The sequence below is a fragment of the Chlorocebus sabaeus genome, chromosome 20 (genome assembly GCF_047675955.1).
Source record: "Chlorocebus sabaeus isolate Y175 chromosome 20, mChlSab1.0.hap1, whole genome shotgun sequence".
Classification (NCBI taxonomy): domain Eukaryota; kingdom Metazoa; phylum Chordata; class Mammalia; order Primates; family Cercopithecidae; genus Chlorocebus; species Chlorocebus sabaeus.
The window spans coordinates 126,541,925-126,564,387 of record NC_132923.1 but is presented as its reverse complement, the minus strand read 5'-3'; the positions used below and the strand labels follow the sequence as shown (position 1 = coordinate 126,564,387).

The window sequence follows — 22,463 nt, the reverse complement described above, 5'->3', positions numbered from 1 at the left end:
TGAAACGTTTTTATCTTCTAGGTATTATTAACCCAAAGAATCCAAAGGAAGCTCCAAAGTCCTTTAGCTTCGACTATTCCTACTGGTCTCATACCTCGGTGAGTACCCTCATGCCACAGTGCTTCCAGCTCCTGCCTCCTTTCCTCTTTCCTTGCCAATTTGTCTTTTCTCTTAGCTGAGCGGTTCCAAGTTTTGCTTCTTAAGTGTTGTCTAGCATGAGTTCGTTCTTTGATGTAGTGATATAGTATTTTCATTCATAAAGTATTTGGGTTGATGGAAAGTTTATGCACACATTTATACATAAATATATACACATATATACATATAGAATGTAGTTTACACCAAATTTATACTGCATGTACACTAAATTTATACTGATTTAGACATTTCTCAAAGATTTATTTATCAGTATCTTAGGATCCTCATTACCAACATTGTTGCCCATTGATCTTAAGAAATGCTAAATAATAATAATAATTATTATTATTATTATTTTTCTTTTGAGACGGAATTTCACTCTGTCACCCAGGCTGGAGTACAGTGGAGCCATATCAGCTCACTGCAACCTCCGCCTCCCAGGTTCAAGTGATTCTGCCGCCTCAGCCTCCCGAGTAGCTGGGATTACAGGCGCGCAGCACTATGCTCAGCTAATTTTTGTATTTTTTTTTTTTTTTTTTTTTTTTTGAGAGGGAGTCTGAGTCTGGCTCTGTGGCCCAGGCTGGGGTGCAGTGGCCGGATCTCAGCTCACTGCAAGCTCCGCCTCCCGGGTTTACGCCATTCTCCTGCCTCAGCCTCCCGAGTAGCTGGGACTACAGGCGCCTGCCACCTCGCCCGGCTAGTTTTTTTGTATTTTTTAGTAGAGACGGGGTTTCACCATGTTAGCCAGGCTGGTCTCGATCTCCTGACCTCGTGATCCGCCCGTCTCGACCTCCCAAAGTGCTGGGATTACAGGCTTGAGCCACCGCGCCCGGCCAATTTTTGTATTTTTAGTAGAGACAGGGTTTGACCATTTTGGCCAGGCTGGTCTTGAGCTTCTGACCTTAAGTAATCCGCCCGTGTCTGCCTCCCAAAGTGCTGGGATTACAGGTGTGAGCCACTGTGCCTGGCTGGAAATGCCAAATTAAAATTGCTTAGAGTACTGTTAATTTTAAGTTGAATTTTGAGGAAATGGCCAGCAAGATTGGAATGACCACAGAGAAATTGTTTTTTTTGTTGTTGTTGTTGACCAGGCTGGTCTTGAACTCCTGACCTCCTGATCCACCTGTCTTGGTCTCCCAAAATGTTGGGATTAAAGGCGTGAGCCACCACGCCTGGCCAATTTTTTTTTTTAAAATTGTGGTAGAGCAGTGCGGGTTTTGAACATTTTGAAAGATGAAACCCTGCCTCTACTAAAAATTCCAAAAAAAAAAAAAAAAAAAAATTATGTGGGCTTGGTAGCGGGTGCTTGTAATCTCAGCTACTTGGGAGGCTGAGGCAGGTGAATTGCTTGAACCCAGGAGGTGGAGGTTGCAGTGAGCAGAGATCGCACCACTGCATTGCAGCCTGGGTGACGGAAGGTGACTCTGTCTCAAAAAAAAAAAAAGGAAAGAGGCTGTAGATCCACAAGGGAATTCCCTCAAAAGATTACCAATATTTAGGAAAATGCAGAGTAGGGCCCTTCCTGGCACCCTTACTCAGTGTGGAACCCCAAATGTTGCTGCTTCTTAGGGATTGTTGATACAGTTTACTTCTGCATCGTTCATCTCTTTGTTATATGTTTTTGGTTTTATTTTTCCTGTTTTGTATTTATTTATTGTTTTTAGACTGAGTCTCACTGCATTGCCTAGGCTGGAGTGCAGTGGCATGATCTCAACTCACCGCAACCTACGCCTCCTGAGTTCAAGCAATTCTCCTGCTTTGGCCTCCTCAGTAGCTGGGATTACAGGCGGGTGCCACCACACCCGGCTAATTTTTTGAATTTTTAGTATAGATGGAGTTTCGCCATGTTGGCCAGGCTGGTCTCGAACTCCTGTCCTCAAGTGATCTGCCCACCTTGGCCTCCCAGAGTGATGGGATTACAGGCATGAGCCACTTGTGCCCGGCCCTGGGGAATAGATGTCAATAAACTATTGACAAAGCCTAATTGTCAAGGGAAGGGACTGAGAAGGGGATTGGAAACGCTGTTCCCTGAAAGCTATGTTTATTGAGAAACAGCCCAGTAGCTGGAGTGAGTTCAAAGAAGTATTTTTATATGTGGACTTTGACCTTTGGTCTTTTATTGTAATTTTCCACTTAAGAAAATCTTGGCTCTGCGAATGAAAGAGTGATACTTTTAAGGTTATAGAAAACGAAATGTAATCATGCCAGATAATTTTATATAGATATTTTTATGTATGACTGACCTGGATGACTGTAATAGTGCATGTGTTTGTGAGTGTGTGTGTGCGCGTGCGCACGTGTATTTAATGAGAAAAGTAAACTTGTGTATAGGGGGCTTAAAAAATGTGTAGTGAATTTTAGGTGACTGTTCTGATTCCAGACGCTTTTGTTTATTATGGAAGCAATCAAGTAAGTATAGGAAGAAGTATGAATAAAAGGTCATTTATTTCTCCTTTTACTCTTTACAGCCCGAAGATCCCTGTTTTGCATCTCAAAACCGTGTGTACAATGACATTGGCAAGGAAATGCTCTTACACGCCTTTGAGGGATATAATGTCTGTATTTTTGCCTATGGGCAGACTGGTGCTGGAAAATCTTATACAATGATGGGTAAACAAGAAGAAAGTCAGGCTGGCATCATTCCACAGGTGAAAAACAAAACAAAACACAAATCTTCTGTTCATTATTACTGTTAGTCTTAAATTCCTTTAACAGTTATTTTTATTTGACGAACATTTATTCGGGGATTATTTTATGTCAGGCACAAAAATGAACAACCCATTATTTTCCCTCAGAAGAGCTTACAGTTGAATGGGAAGGATTGACATGTACACATGTCTGTCATTAAAGGTGGGAAAGTCAGTGTTTTGTAATGATTTTGCCATATATCCAATGCCATATTATTTTATCATTTGAAAAGTGTTACCAGCTTGTTACAGCTCTGTTCTAAGTCCTGGAGATCCCTGGGGAATATTGTTGATCTGATTTTTTCCCAAATTCCATCACCTCTGAAGAATGTGATTATTTTTTGTTTTTTTGATAGCCTTATTCAGAGATACTTTCATGTTATTTTCCTAATTTAATACTATTACTTTAAACGCCAAACACTCTGAGATTCTCCCTCTTTTTTTTTTAGAGCAGTTAATATTACTGGATTTGATTGTTTGGGAATTTATTTGTTTGGGAATGAAGAAGAGTTCTGACATAGATATTTATTTTTATTTTCATTATTTGTTTCACTTAGGATTTAATGGTGAAAGACATAAGTATTTAAAAAGAACTTCATTATTTACTTACTTATTTGAGATGGGGTCTCACTCTGTTGCTCATGCTGGAGTGCGGTGGTGTGATCATGGCTCACTGAGGCCTTGACCTCCCAGGCTCAAGTGATCCTCCTGCTTTAGCCTCCAGAGTAGCGGGGACTACAGCAATGTGCCACCACACCTAGCTAATTTTTTAATTAAAAAAAAATTTTTTTTTTTGAGACGGAGTCTCGCTCTGTTGCCCAGGCTGGAGTGCAGTGGCTCCATCTTGGCTTACTGCAACCTCCGCCTCCTGGGTTCAAGCAATTCTCCTGCCTCAGCCTCCCGAGTAGCTGGTACAATAGGTGCCCGCCACCATGCCCAGCTAAGTTTTGTATTTTTAGTAGAGATGGGGTTTCACCGTGTTGGTCAGGCTGGTCTGAATCTCCTGACCTCAGGCAATCTGCCCACCTCGGCCTCCCAAAGTGCAGGGATTACAGGCATGAGCCACCATGCCCAGCCTTTAAAATTTTTTTGTAGAGACAGGGTCTCACCATGTTGTGCAGGCTGGTCTCAAACTCCTGGGCTCAGGATGATCTGCCTACCTTGACTTCCGGAAGTGCTGGGATTACAGACATGAGCCACTGTACGGGGCCTAAAAACTTAAGAAAAAAAAAGATGAAGTGAGAAGATTGTATTGAAAATTTTCCTTTTGTAGTCATGCATCACTTAAGGGTGGGGGTACATTTTGAGAAGTGCATCATTAGTTGTTAGGTGCTTTTGTCGTTGTACAAACATCATGAGTGTACTTACACAAACCCTAGAAGGTATAAACTACTGCACACCTAGACTACATTGTATAGCCTGTTGCCCCGAGGCTGTCAACCTGTGTAGCATGTTACTGTACTGAATAGGCAAGTATAATAGAATGGTAAGTATTTATGTCTCTAAACTAGAAAAGTACAGTAAAAACATGATATAAAAGATTTAAAATGGCACACCTGCATGGTGTTCTTACAATGGAGCTTGCAGGACTGGAAGTTGCTCTGGGTGAGTCAGTGAGTGAGTGGTGAGTGAATGTGAAGGCCTAGGACATTGCTGTACACTATTGTAGACTTTATAAATGCTGCACGCTTAGGCTACACTAAATTTAGTTTTAGAAACAGTTTCCTTTCAATAATAAATTAACCTTAGTTAAATTACTGTAACCCTTTTACTTTATAAACTTTAAACATTTTTAAACTTTCTGATCCTTTTTTAATAACCTTTAGTTTAAAACACAAACAGGCCCAGCATGGTGGCTCACGCCTGTAATCCCATCACTTTGGGAGGCCAAGGCAGGTGGATACCAGAGGTCAGGAGTTTGAGACCAGCCTGACCAACATGGCGAAACCCCGTGTCTACTAAAAATACAAAAAAATGAACCGGGCATGGTGGCGCATGCCTGTAATCCCAGCTTCTTGGGAGGCTGAGGCAGGAGAATTGCTTGAACCCAGGAAACGGAGGTTGCAGTGAGCCGAGATCGCGCCATTATACTTTAGCATGGTCAGCAAGAGTGAAACTCCGTCTCAAAAAAAAAAAAAAAAAACCCCACACACACAAACACATTGTACAGCTGTACAAAAATGTTTTCTTTCTTCATATCCTTATTCTATAAGCTTTTTTGTATTTTTTAATTTTTTTTTTTTCTTGAGACAGAGTCTTGCTTTGTCACCTAGACTGGAGTACAGTGGCGCTGTCTCACTCACTGCAGTCTCCGCTTCCTGGGTTCAATCAATTCTTGTGCCTCAGCCTCCTGAGAGCCAGGACTACAGGCACGTACCACCACGTCTGGCTAATTTTTGTATTTTTAGTAGAGACGGGGTTTCACAATGTTGGCCGGGCTGGTCTTGAACTCTTGGCCTCAAGTGATCTGCCTGCCTTGGCCTTCCAAAGTGCTGAGATTTACAGGCGTGAGCCACTGCACCTGGCCAAATTTTTTTTTTTTTTTTTTTGAGACAGAATTTCACTCTTCTTACCCAGGCTGGAGTGTAGTAGCACAATCTTGGCTCACTGCAACCTACGCCTCCAGGGTTGAAGCGATTCTCCTGCTTCAGCCTCCAGAATAGCTGGGACTATTTTTGTATTTTTAGTAGAGATGGGGTTTCACCATGTTGGCCAAGATGTTCTCGATCTCCTGACCTTGTGATCTGCCTGCCTTGGCCTCCGGAAGTGCTGGGATTACAGGCATGAGCCACTACTCCCAGCCCACATTTTTAATTTTTGAAAAAATATTTAAACTTTTTTGTTAAAAACTAAGATACACATTTATTAGCCTAGGCCTACACAGGGTCAGTATCATCAAGATATCACTAGGTGATAGGAATTTTCCAGCTTTCTTATAATCTTAGGGGGATCACTCTCATATATGCAGTCCATCATTGACCGAATCATGGTTATGCGGTGCATGACTGACTTTATTCCAAGCATTAATCATATCTTGATGTTTATGACATAATATGTTTTGAGACAGAGTGAGAAAGGACGTCTGGCTAATTCATTGAGCATGCATGGATAACTTAGTACTCCTCTCATTTGGGCTATTCATGCCTCTCTCATTCTGCTTCCCTAGTTATGTGAAGAACTCTTTGAGAAAATCAATGACAACTGTAATGAAGAAATGTCTTACTCTGTAGAGGTAAGTACAGCCGTGGGTTGACACCATAGGCCCTTGTTTTCCATTCTCTCAAGCATCACTTAAATGGCTCCAAATTATGACTGTGGTACAGATCACTTCACCATTCCTTCATTTTTGTCCTTTTAGGCTATTTCTGGGTTTGGGATATAATGAATAGTGTCCTGCTTTAATCTTTTTTTGGGGGAGTGCCCGGTGGTGACAGGGTCTCACTCTTGCCCAGGCCCTGGAGTGCAGTGGCATGATCACAGCTCACTGCAGCCTTGATCTTCTGGGCCCAAGCGATCTTACCCCCTCAGCTTCTCAAGTAGTTGGGACAACAGGTGTGTGCCACCGCCACCCCTGGATACTTGATTTTTTTGTAGAGATGGAGTTTCCCTATGTTGCCCAGGTTGGTGTTGAACTCTTGGGCTCAAGCAATCTTGCCTCCTCCACCTCTGAAAGTACTAGGGTTACAGTGTGAATCACTGAGCCCAGCCACAATTAAATCTTTGTTCGTAAATCTGTGCATTTATTTTCAGTTATTATCTTTTGTATGTTTCTTGGTTTTAAAATAATACATTTGAATTGCCAAATGCCCTCTTTTTTTTTTTTTGAGACGGAATCTCGCTCTGTTGCCCAGGCTGGAGCGCAGTGGTGCCATCTCGGCTCACTGCAAGCTCCGCCTCCTGGGTTCCCGCCATTCTCCTGCCTCAGCCTCCGAGTAGCTGGGACCACAGGCGCCGCCACCTCGCCCGGCTAGTTTTTTGTATTTTTAGTAGAGACGGGGTTTCACCGTGTTAGCCAGTATGGTCTCGATCTCCTGACCTCGTGATCCGCCCGTCTCGGCCTCCCAAAGTGCTGGGATTACAGGCTTGAGCCACCGCGCCGGGCCTGCCAAATGCCTTTTTGGAAAGTAATGCTGTGTAACAGTTTTCAGTCACATCAGGAGGGTATAAGCACCCACTGTGTCCTTGCCAACATTTTTCAGTTTTTTAATCTTTGCTAATTTGATAATGTAAGTATTCTCTTACTTAAATTTGAATTTCTTTGATTATTAGTGTGGTTGAACGTCTTGTAAATTATGCATGTGTCTGTTCGTATGCATTGGGTTCACTATGTTTTTCTGATTCATTTGTGGGAACTCTTCTCCTTTAATATTGTTAATAATGGTTTTTGACAGGCATAGGTTTTAAATATATATAATCAAATCTTCCCCTTTCCTACTTTTTAAATTGCTAATAAAAACTTGGAAAGTAATTATCCATCCTGTGTTTACCCTGGCTCTTTCATGAAGTCTATAGAATTACTTTATACACATTTACTTATTTGATAAATATTCTTTCTGTTTTGTATGTGCTTTAAGAAGCTGTTTTGGGGCTCACACCTGTGATCCCAGCACTTTGGGAGGTGAATGGATCACTTGAGGCTGGGAGTTTGAGATCAGCATGGCCAACCTGGCAAAACTCCGTCTCTACTAAAAACACACAAAAAAATTAGCTGGCTGTGGTGGTGCACACCTGTAATCCCAGTGACTCAGGAGGCTGAGGCAGGAGAATCCCTTGAACTTGGTGAGGCAGAGGTTGCAGTGAGCCAAGATCATGCCAGTGCACACCCAGCCTGGAGTCTGTCTCAAAAAAAAAAAAAAAAAAAAAAAAAAGGAAGTAACTGCTGCTGTTTCTCTCTCTTTCTCCCCGCCCCGCCACCACACCCTTTTTTGGTATTCACTTTCATAGTAACTGAAAAATTAAAGTGTTCTGTTACCATGAGTCTGTTTTGAAAAATAGGCTGCCTTTTAAGCAATCTTGAGATTTTTTTTCTTTTCTTTTTGGCATATGTTGTGATTCTCTGTAGGCTTAGAGCATTTCATTCCTAGTTAATTCATTTAATTGCTTTGGAGTTTTTTCTTCACCTATAAGGTGTTGCATAAATGTGTAAATTCTAAGGAATTCTGTCTTGTGATTGTCATATACCAAAAAGAGAATGTGCTGCCCTAAGCATATTTTCATTAAAATGAATTTTCTGAATAGCTTATCCCATAGTTATACTTTTTTTGAATCAGGTGATAGAATTTTTGAGCTTACAGATAATAAAAGAAGATGCTCTTTTCTTTCTTATTCGAGTTCCCAGGCTTAACTTGGAGTGGAGCATAGGTTCCTAATTGACACTGTGGTTTCTTGCTACATTTGCGGGACCTCTCTACCTGCCTCTTTTACTTCCTTCCCTGTTTACTCTGCTTCACCCATACTGGCTTTTTTGCTGTTTCAAGAACATACTAGAAACATTCCTGCTTCAAGGCCTCTACATTTACTTCTCTTCCTGCCTGAAATGTTGTTCGCTTGTATGTCATTTTGACTTAAGTTTCTCACGTTCTTCAAGTCTGCTTAAATCACACACTCTCAGTGAGGCTTACCTTGACTACCTTATTTAATACTGTATCTTGCCCTTTACCGCACATCCTGAGCTCTCTTCCCCTGTTCTATTTTCTTTTTTCCATTGTACTCATCATGTTCTAACATGCTTTCTCAGTTACTTATTTTTTATGTTTTTTGTTTATGATCAGTGTCCCTTGCTAGAAGCATAAGCTCACTGGGGGAGGGTTCTTTGTCTGTTTTATTTAGTGATGTATACCAATTGCCTAGTGCCTGTAAGAGAACGGTCCTCGGTGAGTTGGATTTGCCAGGTCGCATCTGGAGTGGTTAGTGCAGAAGTAGAAGAAATGATGGCTTTGGATGGATTCACATATCAGAGAATAAGGAATGAAGCACATGAACTTTTACCCAGATTATTTGGGTTCTCTTTGTCTCACATTTGTGTGAGAAGGGACGAGTGTTCCAAAAGATGTAGTATATTCCAGGGATTCAGGATTGTATGTACACATTTAAGTACACAGCAATGATTGAAGAATCATCTCACTTTCTAGGATGACTTGCTGTCAGAAAGAATATTTATTGTTCTGTTATTTTACTCTCATAATAGATTAATTACTTTAGCTTTCAGGGTTGTCTTTTTTTTTTTGGAGACAGAGTCTCACTCTCACCCAGGCTGGAGTACAATGGCACGGTATTTGCTCACTGCAACCTTCGCCTCCCAGGTTCAAGCAATTCTCCTGCCTCAGGCACCTGAGAGGCTGGGATTACAGGCACCTGCCAGCACACCTGGCTAATTTTCTGTATTTTTAGTAGACACAGGATTTCACCATGTTGTCCAAGCTGGTCTCGAACTCCTGACCTCGTGATCCGCCTGCCTTGGCCTCCCAAAGTGCTGGGATTATAGGTGTGAGCCACGGCACCTGACTTTTCTTTTCTTTTCTTTTTCTTTTTAAGACAAGGTCTCGTTCTGTTACCCAGACTGGAATGCAATGGTTCAAACAGGGCTCACTGCAGCCTTGACCTCCTGGGCTCAGTGATCTTCCTGCCTCAGCCTCCTGAGTTATTTGCACCACAAGCATCTGCCACAGTGCGTGACTCCCAAAGTGCTGAGATTACAGGAATGAGCTACTGCATCTGGCCAAGTTCTCAATTTTTTAAAATGGATTTTATTATTTTATTTTATTTTTTATTTATTTTTAGAGACAGAATCTCACGTCACCCGGGCTGGAATGCAGTGGCATGATCTCGGCTTACTGCATCCCCAACCTCCTGGGCTTGAGTGATCCTCCCATCTCAGCCTCCCGAGTAGCTGGGACCACAGGCACACACTACCATGCCTGGCTAATTCTTTGTATTTTTGGTAGAGATGAGATTTTACCATGTTACCCATCTGCCCACCCAATCTGCCCACCTCGACCTCCCAAAGTGCAGGGATTCCAGGCGTGAGCCAACACGTCCGACCTTTAATTGATTTTAAAATACAAAATAAGGCCGGGTGTGGTGGCTCACGCCTGGAATCCCTGCACTTCGGGAGGCTGAGATGGGAGGATTGCTTGAGCCCAGGAGTTCAAGACCAGCCTGGGCAACAAACACAGTGAGACCATGTTTCTGCAAAAAAAATTTTTTTTAATTAGTTAGGTATGGTGTTATGTGCCTGTAGTCCCAGTTACTCCAGTGACTGAGGCAGGAGTATTTCTTGAGCCCAGGAAGTTGAGGCTGCAGTGAGCCGTGTTTGAGCCACTGCACTCTAGCCTGGGTGACAGAGTAAGATACAGTCTCAAAAAATATATAAAAATAAAAATAAAACACAGTATAAAAATACAGTTGGAGACTGAATGAAAAAAAACGGCAATAGAAATGGAATTAAGGTTCCATTCCAGATACTCTGAAAATGTGTCCATAGACATTTGAAGTTTAAAAATGCAGGAGCTGTAGTGTAAGCTTGAATAGCTCCATGATACAGAAGGATCTGTTTCCTGGGTAGCATCATAATGTGGCCTATTGTGATGAATTTACCCTAGTTCAGAGCCTTGTTTGCTTAGAAGTCTGATTTTGTAGATTCATCAAGAAAAGGACTGTCCTTAAAAGTTAATACTTGAGTAAAGCTCATTTGACTGATGTTATGAAACCAACTTGTTGGTTTGTTAACTTTCCCATGAGAAATAACTATTACTAAGGCTATAACACTCAAGCCATTTGCAGGACTATTTAATATATTATCTTTCTGTGGACAGACCTCTCTGTTGGAACCCTGTTGGTTGTTTGGTGTGCATGGAATTAGAGGGAGAGGAGTTGCTTAGATACGTGTTTAATTGCCCCAGGTTAAGAAATGATAGCTTAATGCATTAATCACCATGATCGAATGGTCCTGCCAATGAGACAAGAATTTATGAAGTGTGTTGTCTGAGGCTTCTTTCTCCCTCACAAATCTTGGATAGGTCCTGCCACCACCAGCTTTCATGCTGGTCAACCCTCATCTCTTCTGGTGGATACATTGTCCATAGTAACAGTCTGGTGAGCTTTAAAGAATTAGCATCACCTGTCTGTTTTGTCTTCTCTGCTGTCTAATATTTATATTGTTCCTTGTTTTTAACTCTAATAGAAGTCTTATTTCCAAGTTCTTGGAGTAACTTCAATGCAAATCCCAGTTACTGACAATAGTATACATTTTAAAAAACATTGATAACTGATAAGTTGCTACTCAAATATCTTTTAGCAGTCACTACATCCCAGAGATAATCTGTTTACCTCTCCATTACAGAGAAAGTCTGAAGGCTGGTTCTACCCTATGCAGTGTGATGATCTGTGTGTGTTGTTAATAGAATAAAAGTGCCTAGGGTTATGGCATTTAACGTTGTAAAGGTTGCTGATCTCTAGTTTTAGAACTTTTAATAAAAGTTAAAAAAAATTTTTTGTTCTGTATGTGATTTCTTTTGTTTTCTTTTTCTTCTCTTTTCTTTTCTTTTCTTTTTTTTTTTTTTTTAAGACAGAGTCTCACTCTGTCACCCAGGCTGAAGTGCAGTGGCGTGATCTCGGCTCACTCCAACCTCCACCTCCCAGGTACAGGCGATTTCTCCTGCCTTAGCCTCCCGAGTAGCTGAGACTACAGGCATGCGCCACCACGCCTGATTCCTTTTTGTATTTTTAGTAGAGACAGGATTTCACCATGTTGGCCAGGCTGGTCTCGAACTCCTAGTTCGAGTGATCTCAAGTGATCCGCCCTCCTTGGCCTCCCAAAGTGTTGGGATTACAGTCGTGAGCCACCGCACCCGGCCTCTGTATGTGATTTCTTTTTCTCTCTAATTCACTTTACTAATTTGTTCATAGGTGAGCTACATGGAAATTTACTGTGAGAGAGTACGAGATTTGCTGAATCCAAAAAACAAGGGTAATTTGCGTGTGCGTGAACACCCACTTCTTGGACCCTATGTGGAGGATCTGTCCAAGTTGGCAGTTACTTCCTACACAGACATTGCTGACCTCATGGATGCTGGGAACAAAGCCAGGTATGGTGGGAAATAGAGTAATGACTGAGGTCTTTGGCACCTTTTGAGGTTCTTTTTTCCCAGTTAAGGGTTTGAAGCCACATTTATAGCTATGAAAGTTGCTTTTATTGTAGAGTCCTCTGATCCTTTGACTGTGCTGTAACAGTGAGGGCTTCAGCATGTTGGGTTAAGTGTCTTTCTTCCATCTAAACAGTGCATTGCTGAAACATGTTAGAGCTCTGGTTAAGTTTTACTCGTAGGTTTTCATCAAGTCATGGTAAAATGTTAGTTACCATGTATATATGTGGCTATGGTAGTAATTGATTCTGGAATAAATGAGCACCAATAAAGAATAAAAATTAAATGCTTCATTGATTTCTAAAGGGATAGCTGGAGTATGAAAAATGATTCTGATGGGGTGCCTTTGGAACTTGATGGGCTCACAAATAAGGCAGTATTGAGAGCAGTTGTGTAAGTGACAGTCTTGCAATCTGTGAATAAGTTTAAGACTATTGCTTGTGATTGTTATGCTTATAATGTGGAGCCTGCTGTCCATTTCAACTCTCATCTAAGAATTCCATTGTCACGTGGTCACCTTTATGTTTATTTAGGACAGTGGCAGCTACGAACATGAATGAAACAAGTAGCCGTTCCCACGCTGTGTTTACGATTGTTTTCACCCAGAAGAAACACGATAATGAGACCAACCTTTCCACTGAGAAGGTAGGAAAACTTCAGTCTGTAGGCTTGAGTTGTGAAGGATGGAGATTTTGAGAAGTCCCTTTTGTTGCCCTCTGCTGTTTGTGGAAGGTTGGGTGTTGGGGGGTGCTCTTTTACTTGATGGAGGGTGTTTTAAATTTTTCTTCCACCCTACACCAGTTTTCTGTATAGATTCTTAAATGAAGTTGCAAGATAGAGAATAGAGTTAGGAAAAAAAACAATCCAGGACTTTGGGTCTCAAAAACTACTCAATACAAGACATTTAAGCAGTCTTGTGGGAGAAAGTTCTTTCTTTTCTTCTTCTTGACTGAACCTTTTTATTATTACCATGTTAGTTGCCTTTGGTATGTGTATTTTTTTTTTTTTTTTGAGCTATGATACTGTTATAGTGGGATTAAATGTTTAAGCAAATGATATGTTTTATTCCTGGAAAGGAACTCCACAACAATTCTGATGTTCTTCAGATACCTTTCTTGCTTCTTGATTTTTCATTTTCTATAGTGGTTGAATGTCACAGACTTTAGAGTTACATTGCTTGCTTTGAATTCTCATTCCGCCACTCTTCAGCTGTGTTACTTTGTGCAAACTACTTAACCTCTTTGTTCCTCAGTTTCCCCATCCATAACAGCCTGATAGGATTGTTACAAGGATTACATGTTAATATAGTTTAAGTGCATACAATAATGTCTGGCACAGAGTAGCCACTCAGTAATGTCAATCTTATTGTTAGTAATAAAAAATTTATGTTGAATACTACTCTATCTACATTCCTAAGAAGGATGCAACTGGATTTTTAAACTTGAAGTTAGGTTTATTGTACTGGCAATTATAAAAGATCCTTTGCCTTGTAAAATGAGTACTTTAGATACCACTGTCAACAATTATTAGAATCACCTTTTATTTGTTGACTTATTTCTAGCTGAAAATGATTTTTAAAAATATACTCCTGCTAGGCTGGGCGCAGTGGCTCACACCTGTAATCCCAGCACTTTGGGAGGCCAAGGTGGGCGGATCAGGAGGTCAGGAGTTCGGGACCAGCCTGGCCAGCATGGTGAAACATTGTCTCTACTAAAAATACAAAAAAATTGGCTGGGCGTGGTGGTGCATGCCTGTGGTCCCAGCTGTTCAAGAGGCTGAGGCAGGAGAATCGCTTGAAACCCAGGAGGCAGAGGTTGCAGCGAGCCGAGATCGTGCCACTGCACTCCAGCATGGGTGACAGAGCGAGACTCTGTCTCAAAAAGAAAAACAAAAACCAAAAAACTCCTGCTGGGCACCGTGGCTCACACTTGTAATCCAAGGACTTTGGGAGGTTGAGGCGGGAGGATCACCTGAGGTCAGGAGTTCGAGACCAGCCTGGTCAACACGGTGAAACCCAGTCTCTACTAAAAATACAAAAAATTAGCCGCTCATGGTGGTGTGTGCCAGTAATCCCAGCTACTCCAGAGGCTGAGGCAGGAGAATCGCTTGAACCTGGGAGGCGGAGAGTGCAGTGAGCTGAGGTGGTGCCATTGCACTTCAGCCTCGGTGATAAGAACGAAACTTCATCTCAAAAAAAAAAAAACAAACTTCTTATATAGGTGATAAAACAACTTGCTTAGCCAGAGGTTATAATGTTAGTGCTATTTACTAGTTAGTATTTATCTGAATGTCAGTAAAGAACATTGTATATAAAAATGTATTGGCCGGGCGCGGTGGCTGAAGCCTGTAATCTCAGCACTTTGGGAGGCCAAGACGGGCGGATCACGAGGTCAGGAGATCAAGACCATCCTGGCGAACACGGTGAAACCCCATCTCTACTAAAAAAAAAAATACAAAAAAACTAGCTGGGCGAGGTGGCAGGTGCCTGTAATCCCAGCTACTCGGGAGGCTGAGGCAGGAGAATGGCGTCAACCCGGGAGGCGGAGCTTGCAGTGAGCTGAGATCTGGCCACTGCACTCCAGCCTGGGAGACAGAGCGAGACTCTGTCTCAAAAAAAAAAAAAAGTTTTTTGCCCTTCTCCTATGATGTCAAATCTACAAGATTAATGTTAATCCCATAATCATAGCTTTCCTGGTAGTCCATTTTGGATACTTTTGTCTAAACTTTCCTGAAGCTTTATTTTTTTACAACTTTATTGAGGTATTATTGAAGTATACAGTAAATGGCACATATTTAAAGCGTAAAATTTGGTCAGTTTTGACATATTTTTATACCTGTGAAACTAGTGCCACAATCCAGATAATGATAATTTCTGTTATTCTCAAAAGTTGCCTCGTACCTGTTTGTAGTCTTTCTCTATATCCCTTCTACGGCAATCCTTGGGCAGTTCCGGACCTGCCTTTTGTCAGTATATATTAGTTTACATTTTCTAGAATTTTATATAAATGGAATCATAGAGTATGTACTGTTTTTTTGTCTGGAGTCTTTCACTTAGCATAGTGATTTTGAGATTCATCTATGTTGTGTTTATCAATAGTTCCTTTTCATTGTTGATGAGTATTGCATTATACAGATACACCACCGTTTATTAATTCAACTGTTGCTGGACTTTTAAACTGTTCCCAGTTTTTGATTATTACAAATGAAGCTGCTGTGAACATTTGTGTACAAGTCTTTGTGTGGACATTTGTTTTTGTTCTTTTGGTAAATGCTTAGGAATAGGATGATTGAGTCTTATTGTAGCTCCTTAAGAAATGTCAAGTCCAGGCGCGGCGACTCACACCTGTAATCCTAGCACTATGGGAGGCCGAGGCGGGTGGATCATGAGGTCAGGAGTTTGAGACCATCCTGGTGTACATGGCAAAACCCCGTCTCTACTAAAAATACAAAAAGAAAAAATTAGCTGGACGTGGTGGTGGGCACCTGTAAGCTCAGCTACTCGGGAGGCTGAGGCGGGTGAATCGTTTGAACTCAGGAGGTGGAGGTTGCAGTGAGCCAAGATCGCTCCATTGCACTCCAGCCTGGGTGACAGAGCAAGACTCTGTCTCAAAAAAAAAAAAAAAAAAAAAAAAAAGGAATATCAAACTGTTTTCCAAAGTGATTGTACCATTTTACATTCCCACCAGCAATATGTGAGAGTTCCAGTTGCTTAAAGCTTCAGTTTTAGTATGCCATTTAATGAGTTGATGAGTTTTACTTATTTTTATAACATACTCTAGTAAACTATGTCGTGTTTATACTAAAGTTACTTTTTTTGAACCGTGGTAATTGCTATGAATTTTGTGCACGCTCTTTTTTTTCTAATTAAAAAAAAAATTTTTTTTTAAAGACACAGGGTCTTCTATGTTGCCAATCTGGAGTGTAGTAGACAGCTTTGAACTCCTGGGCTGAAAGGAGCTTCCCAAGTAGCTGGGACTACAGGCGTGTGCCACTGCACCTGCTGTGTGTGCTGTTTAAACTGACTCTGATAGGTGTTGTCTTGATCTTTTTGTGCCATAGTTAAAAGCTCTAATACTTTTAGTTTTCTCCATACCTTAATCTTTTAAAAAGCATTCTGCCTCTAAATATTTCCTGCCTCTATCTTGCTTATTTTTTAATTGCTCCCATGTTATTGTTCTTTATCAGGTCAGTAAAATCAGCTTGGTGGATCTAGCAGGAAGTGAACGAGCTGATTCAACTGGTGCCAAAGGGACTCGATTAAAGGTATTTATTTTAGCAAATAAATGGCCTGATCAGTAAATGTTCTGTACCATGGGACAGCAAACCATGGCCACCACCTGTTTTTGTAAATAAAATTTTATTGAAACACAGCTACATACATTTGTTTATGTATTGTCTATGGCTACTTTTGCACTGCAATGGCAGTGTTGTGACAGAGACCATATGGCCCACAAAACCTGAAATAATTTGTGTCTGTCCTTTTATGGAAAAATTTTGCTGACTCCTGATCTGTAACTTCAATAGAAGGATAAGTTATCTAACTAAATAGTTAGGGAGGACATCATAGTCAGGGTGAGAGTTGAATTGCATTTTAAGGAACAGGCAGAATTTGGCTAGATGGAATTAAGACATGGCAATGGGAATAGGATATACAGTATTCAGATGTGAGAACAGAAGTTTCATGTTGATGAGTTGAGGGAAGAAGGCTGCACACATCTGTAAACTTTTGGAGCACAAACATCTCGAAGATACTTTAGGACTGTGAGTTAGGCCTGTGGTCTCAGCATGTTATTATCAAGTGGAGAAGAGGATGGATTGAGGACTAAAGGTTGTTTTTAGAACTTGTAATAATAAAGAAATATGCTAGCATATGGCAAATCATGTTTTATGTTGTATATGATATGATAGTAGTAGACATTCTTCATCATCATTCTTTCATATTTGGTATTTATTTTAGGAAGGAGCAAATATTAATAAGTCTCTTACAACTTTGGGCAAAGTCATTTCAGCCTTGGCCGAGGTGGTAAGTTTTATGCTTCATTATAAGGGGAGTTGTGTCTGTTCAGCAAATATACTTGATGATATTTTATTATTGTTTATGAAGGCTGCCTTTATGTGGCCCTTTTCTGTAATCTTGCCTTTCTCTTTTTAGAGCTTTTCAGATAAGATACTAGGTATAAAACAGTTTGACTTTGTACTGCAAGTAAAAGAGACTAAGGAGAACAAAAGTAAATATAGATCTGTAAAAACTAGAGCAGACACCTAAGGTTTGACTGATTTTTTTGAGCCTTGTTTTATGTCTATCACAAAAACCAAGTCGATTTATTGTCTCTTCTTTTCCTGTGTAATGTTTTCTGAGTGGGATGCAGTATCTTTTGGAGTATTTTGAGCAGTTTGGCTTTGGTGGATGCTGTTGATTTGAGAGCCAGTAGTAGGTTTTTTGTTTTGTTTTGTTTTTTTCCCAATAGTTTTGTTCTTTTCCTGCTCCTTAATGGTAGAACAGTAAAGCTAAAACAAAAATTCTCTTTTTTTAATTAGGGGCTTCATTGCCTACATTATTTAAATCAGTCATTGTGTGTTCTAGTTTAGTTTAAAACCTCATTTTAATTGCTAAGAATTATGAAATGCTTTCTTGCTTGCCTTGGAGAAGTCATAATCTATGACATGAAATTTAAACAAAATCTCATTTTCTACTTGGAGGCTTATCCTGTGTTCTTATTTTCTCTTTTAAATGCTTTCACCTGTAGGATAACTGCACTAGCAAGGTATGGTGGGGATTGGTAGAGATAAACTAGAATTGACTTTTATGTTTTAAATCTTCACCAGGATGTATGGTGACATAAGTAGGAATGGAACCTTTAAAAATCTTTTCATCATTTGTTTTCTGGCTCTGGAATTTAGAGTGGCTGTAAATTTAGAGTGACCACAAATCATGAGAGTTCACACCAAAATTAATTTATAGAACATGATATGCTTTGGAGAAGGAATTAAGGATAAAGGAACAAGGACGGGCATGGTGGCTTATGCCTGTAATCCCAGCACTTTGGGAGGCTGAGGCGGGCGGATCATTTGAGGTCAGAAGTTCGAGACCAGTCTGACCAACATGGTGAAACCCCATCTCTACTAAAAATACAAAAATTAGGTGGGTGCAGTGGCGCGTGCCCATAGTGTCCCGACTATTCACGGGTTTTAAACTGAGGTTTTAGGCCTCAAGGATTACGTAGTGGAATGAAAGTTTGTTCCACTAATCTGAATGACCGAAAGGCTTAATTCTCCCTTGAGGTCTGTGCAATCTAAAATTGAACCTGCTATTGGAAATGACTTTCTGATTGGTGGATTGTGTGTCTGTGGGTAGAGTGGAATGAGATGATGTAGACATATTTGATAAGAGATGCTTCTTGCCTACTCCCTTACTTCCTCAAAAAAAAAAAACAAAAAACAAAACCCACAAGACCAGCCACTAAGAGGCCAGCCATGTAGTACTCGTTTTCTGAATAGAAAAAGTGCTTGTGCAGATAGTAGGATCATCCTTAGTTTAACCTTGGATTATACCAGGACTGGATTTTAAAACTGCTGATTTGCTGGAGCGGGGTTTATCAGTGAGGCCCTGCCTTTCCCCTTAGTAACTTTTTTTTTTTGGAGACTGAGTCTCACACTGTTGCCCAGTCTGAGGCACAGTGGCATGATCTTGGCTCACTGCAACCTCCACCTTCTGGGTTCAAGCAATTCTCCTGCCTCAGCCTCCCAAGTAGCTGAGATTACAGGTGCCCGCCACCACCCCTGGCTAATTTTTTGTATTTTTAGTAGAGACGGGGTTTCATAATGTTGGCCAGGCTGGTCTTGAACTCCTGACCTCAAGTGATCCACCCGCCTTGGCCTCCCAAAGTGCTAGGATTACAGGCATGAGCCACTGTGCCCAGCCTCCCCTTAGTAGCTTCTTAAAGTGTCACAACGCAGTAATCAGCCAGCATGTATTTGAATAGCTGTTACCTGTAAAGCATTTGCATTAATTTTTACTTTTAGAAAGTATAATTTTTTTTCATTTCAGCACTGCCTTTTCATTGGTGCTTTTTGCTTTATCCTGTGGTAATAAGAAGGATCATGAAGAAAGCGGAATAAGTAGACTTAATAGAACATTCACCTTTCTAAATTAGCAAATCATATCACTTTCTTAGACCTTTTTACTTTTAGTCTTTGCTTTAATAATTGGATTATTTTTGGCATAATTTCCTTTCAAAGAGACCAAATGAGTATTATTTTACAAGAGTTACTAGATTTGGCCAGGCGCGGGGTCTCACACCTGTAATCCTAGCACTTTGGGAGGCCGAGGCGGGCGGATTACAAGGTCAGGAGATTGAGACCACGGTGAAACCCCGTCTCTACTAAAAAATATAAAAAATCAGCTGGGCACGGTGGCGGGCACCTGTAGTCCCAGCTACTCAGGAGGCTGAGGTAGGAGAATGGTGTGAACCTGGGAGGTGGAGCTTGCAGTGAGCCAAGATTGCGCCACCACTCCAGAGCAAGACTCCGTCTCAAAAAAAAAAAAAAAAGGAGTTGCTAGATTTGCAACAACCCACCCAATGACATGGTGGTTGGCCAAGTAAATTCACTAACTAGATGACTTGCTCCAACACATCCAACCTGGAATGCACAGGATTAGTATTCTCCCCTCTGCAAAAATAAAAATTGAGGATGGAGTATTAGATGATGTTAGAGAATTATTGTTTATTTTGGTAAGTGTGATAATGGTCTTGTGGTTTTTTTTTTTTTTTTTTTTTTTTTTAAAAACATGACATTTTCCTTCACAGTAAGAAAAAGAAAAAAAATGATATGGACAGGATATTAGGTAATAGTATTGTGTTGATGTTAATTTTTTGAACGTGGTCATTGTTTTCTGTGTAAGACAATGTTCTTATATGCTGAAGTGTTTAGGGGTAAATGGAGATGAGGTCTGCAACTGACTTCAGAATGGGTCAGGAAAATAAAAAGTTGTAGAAAAGTGTTTGGGGGTTAATTGAAAGATGATTGGCAGAGTATTGATAATGGTTGAAGCTGCATGTTGGGTATGGTAGCTCATTATACTGCTCTCTTAACTGTTGAGTATGTTACACAGTTTTCAAAATAAAATGTAAAATGAAAAAATTACCTTATTGCGTGAGTTTTTGGTATTGTGAAGAATTGAAACTATGAATGATGAACTTCCACAGTGTTGGGGTTGTACTGTAATTTAATTTACTTGGGAATTTTAGACTGATTTGCCTTTCTTAGGAATTTTTTTCCCTAATAAAAAATGCTAAGACCATTCCTTTCCCTTTAATAGAGTAAAAAGAAGAAGAAAACGGATTTTATTCCCTACAGGGATTCTGTACTTACTTGGCTCCTTCGAGAAAATTTGGGTATGTTGACCACTAGTGAAAAGTAGTTATCTTTTTCACTTTGATTATCTTTTGTGGTTAATTGTCGTATGTCTGTTTTGGAGACGAATAATCTCTAGATATTCATGTTACTACTTGAGTGTTCCTTGCCTGCTTTCATTTTTACTCCTAATTTCAGCTGGTTGGATTCTCTTGGTTTTAAGCCAGGGTGTACTCCCATATCTCATTTACTTCAGGGCATGAACTGTGCTGTAATTGTCTTCCCAACTCCCCATACCTGTTTCAGATTATTGCTCGCTCTTCAAAGTTATTTCAAAAATCCACGCTCCTCTGAGGTGCACAAAATTAGACATTGCCAACCCTTATTCCTCCTCATTGCTGATGTTTTCAGACCTTCGAATCACTGTTCTTCATTCACTTCTACTTTTTTTTTTTTTAAATGGAGTCTCGCTCTCTTACCTAGGCTGGAGTGCAGTGGTGCAATCTTGGCTCACTGCAACCTCCGCCTCCCGGGTTCAAGCAGTTCTCCTGCCTCAGCCTCCTGCCTCAGCCTCCCGAGTAGCTGGGATTACAGGCACACACCACCATGCCTGGCTAACTTTTTTGTACTTTTAGTAGAGACAGGATTGTGCCATGTTGGCCAGGCTCGTCTTGAACTCCTGACGTCAAGTGATCCGCCCGCCTGGGTGAAAGAGTGAGACTTCCTCTCAAAAAAAAAAAAAAGAAAGAAATTTGACATTACATTAAATCTTAGGATTTGAGATCGCAACCTCAGATTTGACACATTCCATGAAATTTTTCTTTCTTTTAAAATGAGTGTGACTTGAGATACTCATGATTAATCTTTTTAGGTGGCAATTCTCGGACTGCAATGGTTGCTGCTCTGAGCCCCGCGGATATCAACTATGATGAGACTTTGAGCACTCTGAGGTACTTTCTTTTGATCTCAGTAGCAACGTAGACCACGTTGCCATCAGATGTCATTTTGTGATACCATGGATGTTTTTATGCTGTCTGGGTAGTTATTTATGTAAATAATGTTCCTTTCCTCTCATAACAGGGAAAACTTAGGGAAAAAGTGATTGTATTATAATAGAATTTACCTCTTTATGGTTTTCCGTTTCATTGGGAAAGGTATGAACTTTTTATTTTTTTTATCCCTCATGGATTCCTAGATAAGGCAGGAACTTTTTCATAGGAAAGATTTTTAAATTGCTCAAGTGAGATTTTTGGGTAACTTTTAGATAATAGTGACATTTTCTTATAATATTCATTTCTATAAAAAGAAGTGCCACCCTGCTTGTGGTGTTTGTCGTTATAGAAATGCTGAAGTCGGCTGGGCGTTGTGGACCCCACCTGTAATCCCAGCACTTTGGGAGGCCGAGGTGGGTGGATCACTTGAGGTCAGGAGTTTGAGACCAGCCTGGCCAACATGGTGAAACCCCATCTTTACTAAAAATACAAAAATGAGCTGGGCGTGGTGCCATGCACCTGTAATCCTAGCTACTCGGGAGGCTGAGGCAGGAGAATCACTTGAACCTGGGAGGCGGAGGTTGCAGTGAGCTGAGATGGCGCCACTGCACTCTAGCCTGGAGACAGAGCAAGACTCCGTCTCAAGAAAAAAAAGAAATGCTGAAGTCATAATAAGTAATAAAAATTATAGGAATATGTAGCAATATTAAAAAATTACCATCATAGCCAGGTGCAGTGTGGTGTGTGCCTGTAGTCCCAGCTATTTGGAAAGCTGAGGCAGGAGGATCACTTGAGCATAGGAGTTTGAGGCCAGTCTAGGCAACATAGTGAGACTCTGTCTCTTAAAAAAAAAAAAAAAAACAATTACACAACAGAATGTTCATGAGAAGCTTTTTTTTGCTTTTTAGTTTTTGTTTTTGAGATAGAGTCTTTTGCTGTGTAGCCCAAGCTGGAGTGCAGTGGCAAGATTGTAGCTCACTGCAGCCTCAGACATCTGGGCTCGTGTGATGCTCCTACTTCAGCCTCCCAAGTAACTAAAACTACAGGCACTTGCCACTAGGCCTGGCTGATTTTTAAAAATTTCTCGTAGGGATCGGGGGTCTTGTTATGTTATTCAGGCTGGTTTCAAATTCCTGGCCTCATGTGAT

At 40.7% G+C, this 22,463-nt stretch overlaps 1 protein-coding gene across 8 annotated transcripts in view; it reads left to right on the top strand.

The window, feature by feature from the left end:
* KIF1B (kinesin family member 1B) overlaps positions 1 to 22,463 on the top strand; it is a 176,229-nt gene that overhangs the window by 45,457 nt on the left and 108,309 nt on the right. For 4 of the 8 annotated variants that reach the window (XM_073007847.1, XM_007980610.3, XM_007980607.3 and 1 more), the window contains exons 3-12: positions 22 to 98; positions 2,607 to 2,786; positions 5,992 to 6,057; positions 11,733 to 11,911; positions 12,502 to 12,613; positions 16,154 to 16,231; positions 16,926 to 16,991; positions 17,716 to 17,733; positions 20,289 to 20,364; positions 21,195 to 21,273. In XM_073007847.1, coding sequence (XP_072863948.1) covers positions 22 to 98; positions 2,607 to 2,786; positions 5,992 to 6,057; positions 11,733 to 11,911; positions 12,502 to 12,613; positions 16,154 to 16,231; positions 16,926 to 16,991; positions 17,716 to 17,733; positions 20,289 to 20,364; positions 21,195 to 21,273 — 931 coding nt within the window. The remainder of the gene's footprint in view (positions 1 to 21; positions 99 to 2,606; positions 2,787 to 5,991; positions 6,058 to 11,732; positions 11,912 to 12,501; positions 12,614 to 16,153; positions 16,232 to 16,925; positions 16,992 to 17,715; positions 17,734 to 20,288; positions 20,365 to 21,194; positions 21,274 to 22,463) is intronic. The other 4 variants (XM_073007848.1, XM_007980611.3, XM_007980614.3 and 1 more) reach the window with 1 other exon arrangement.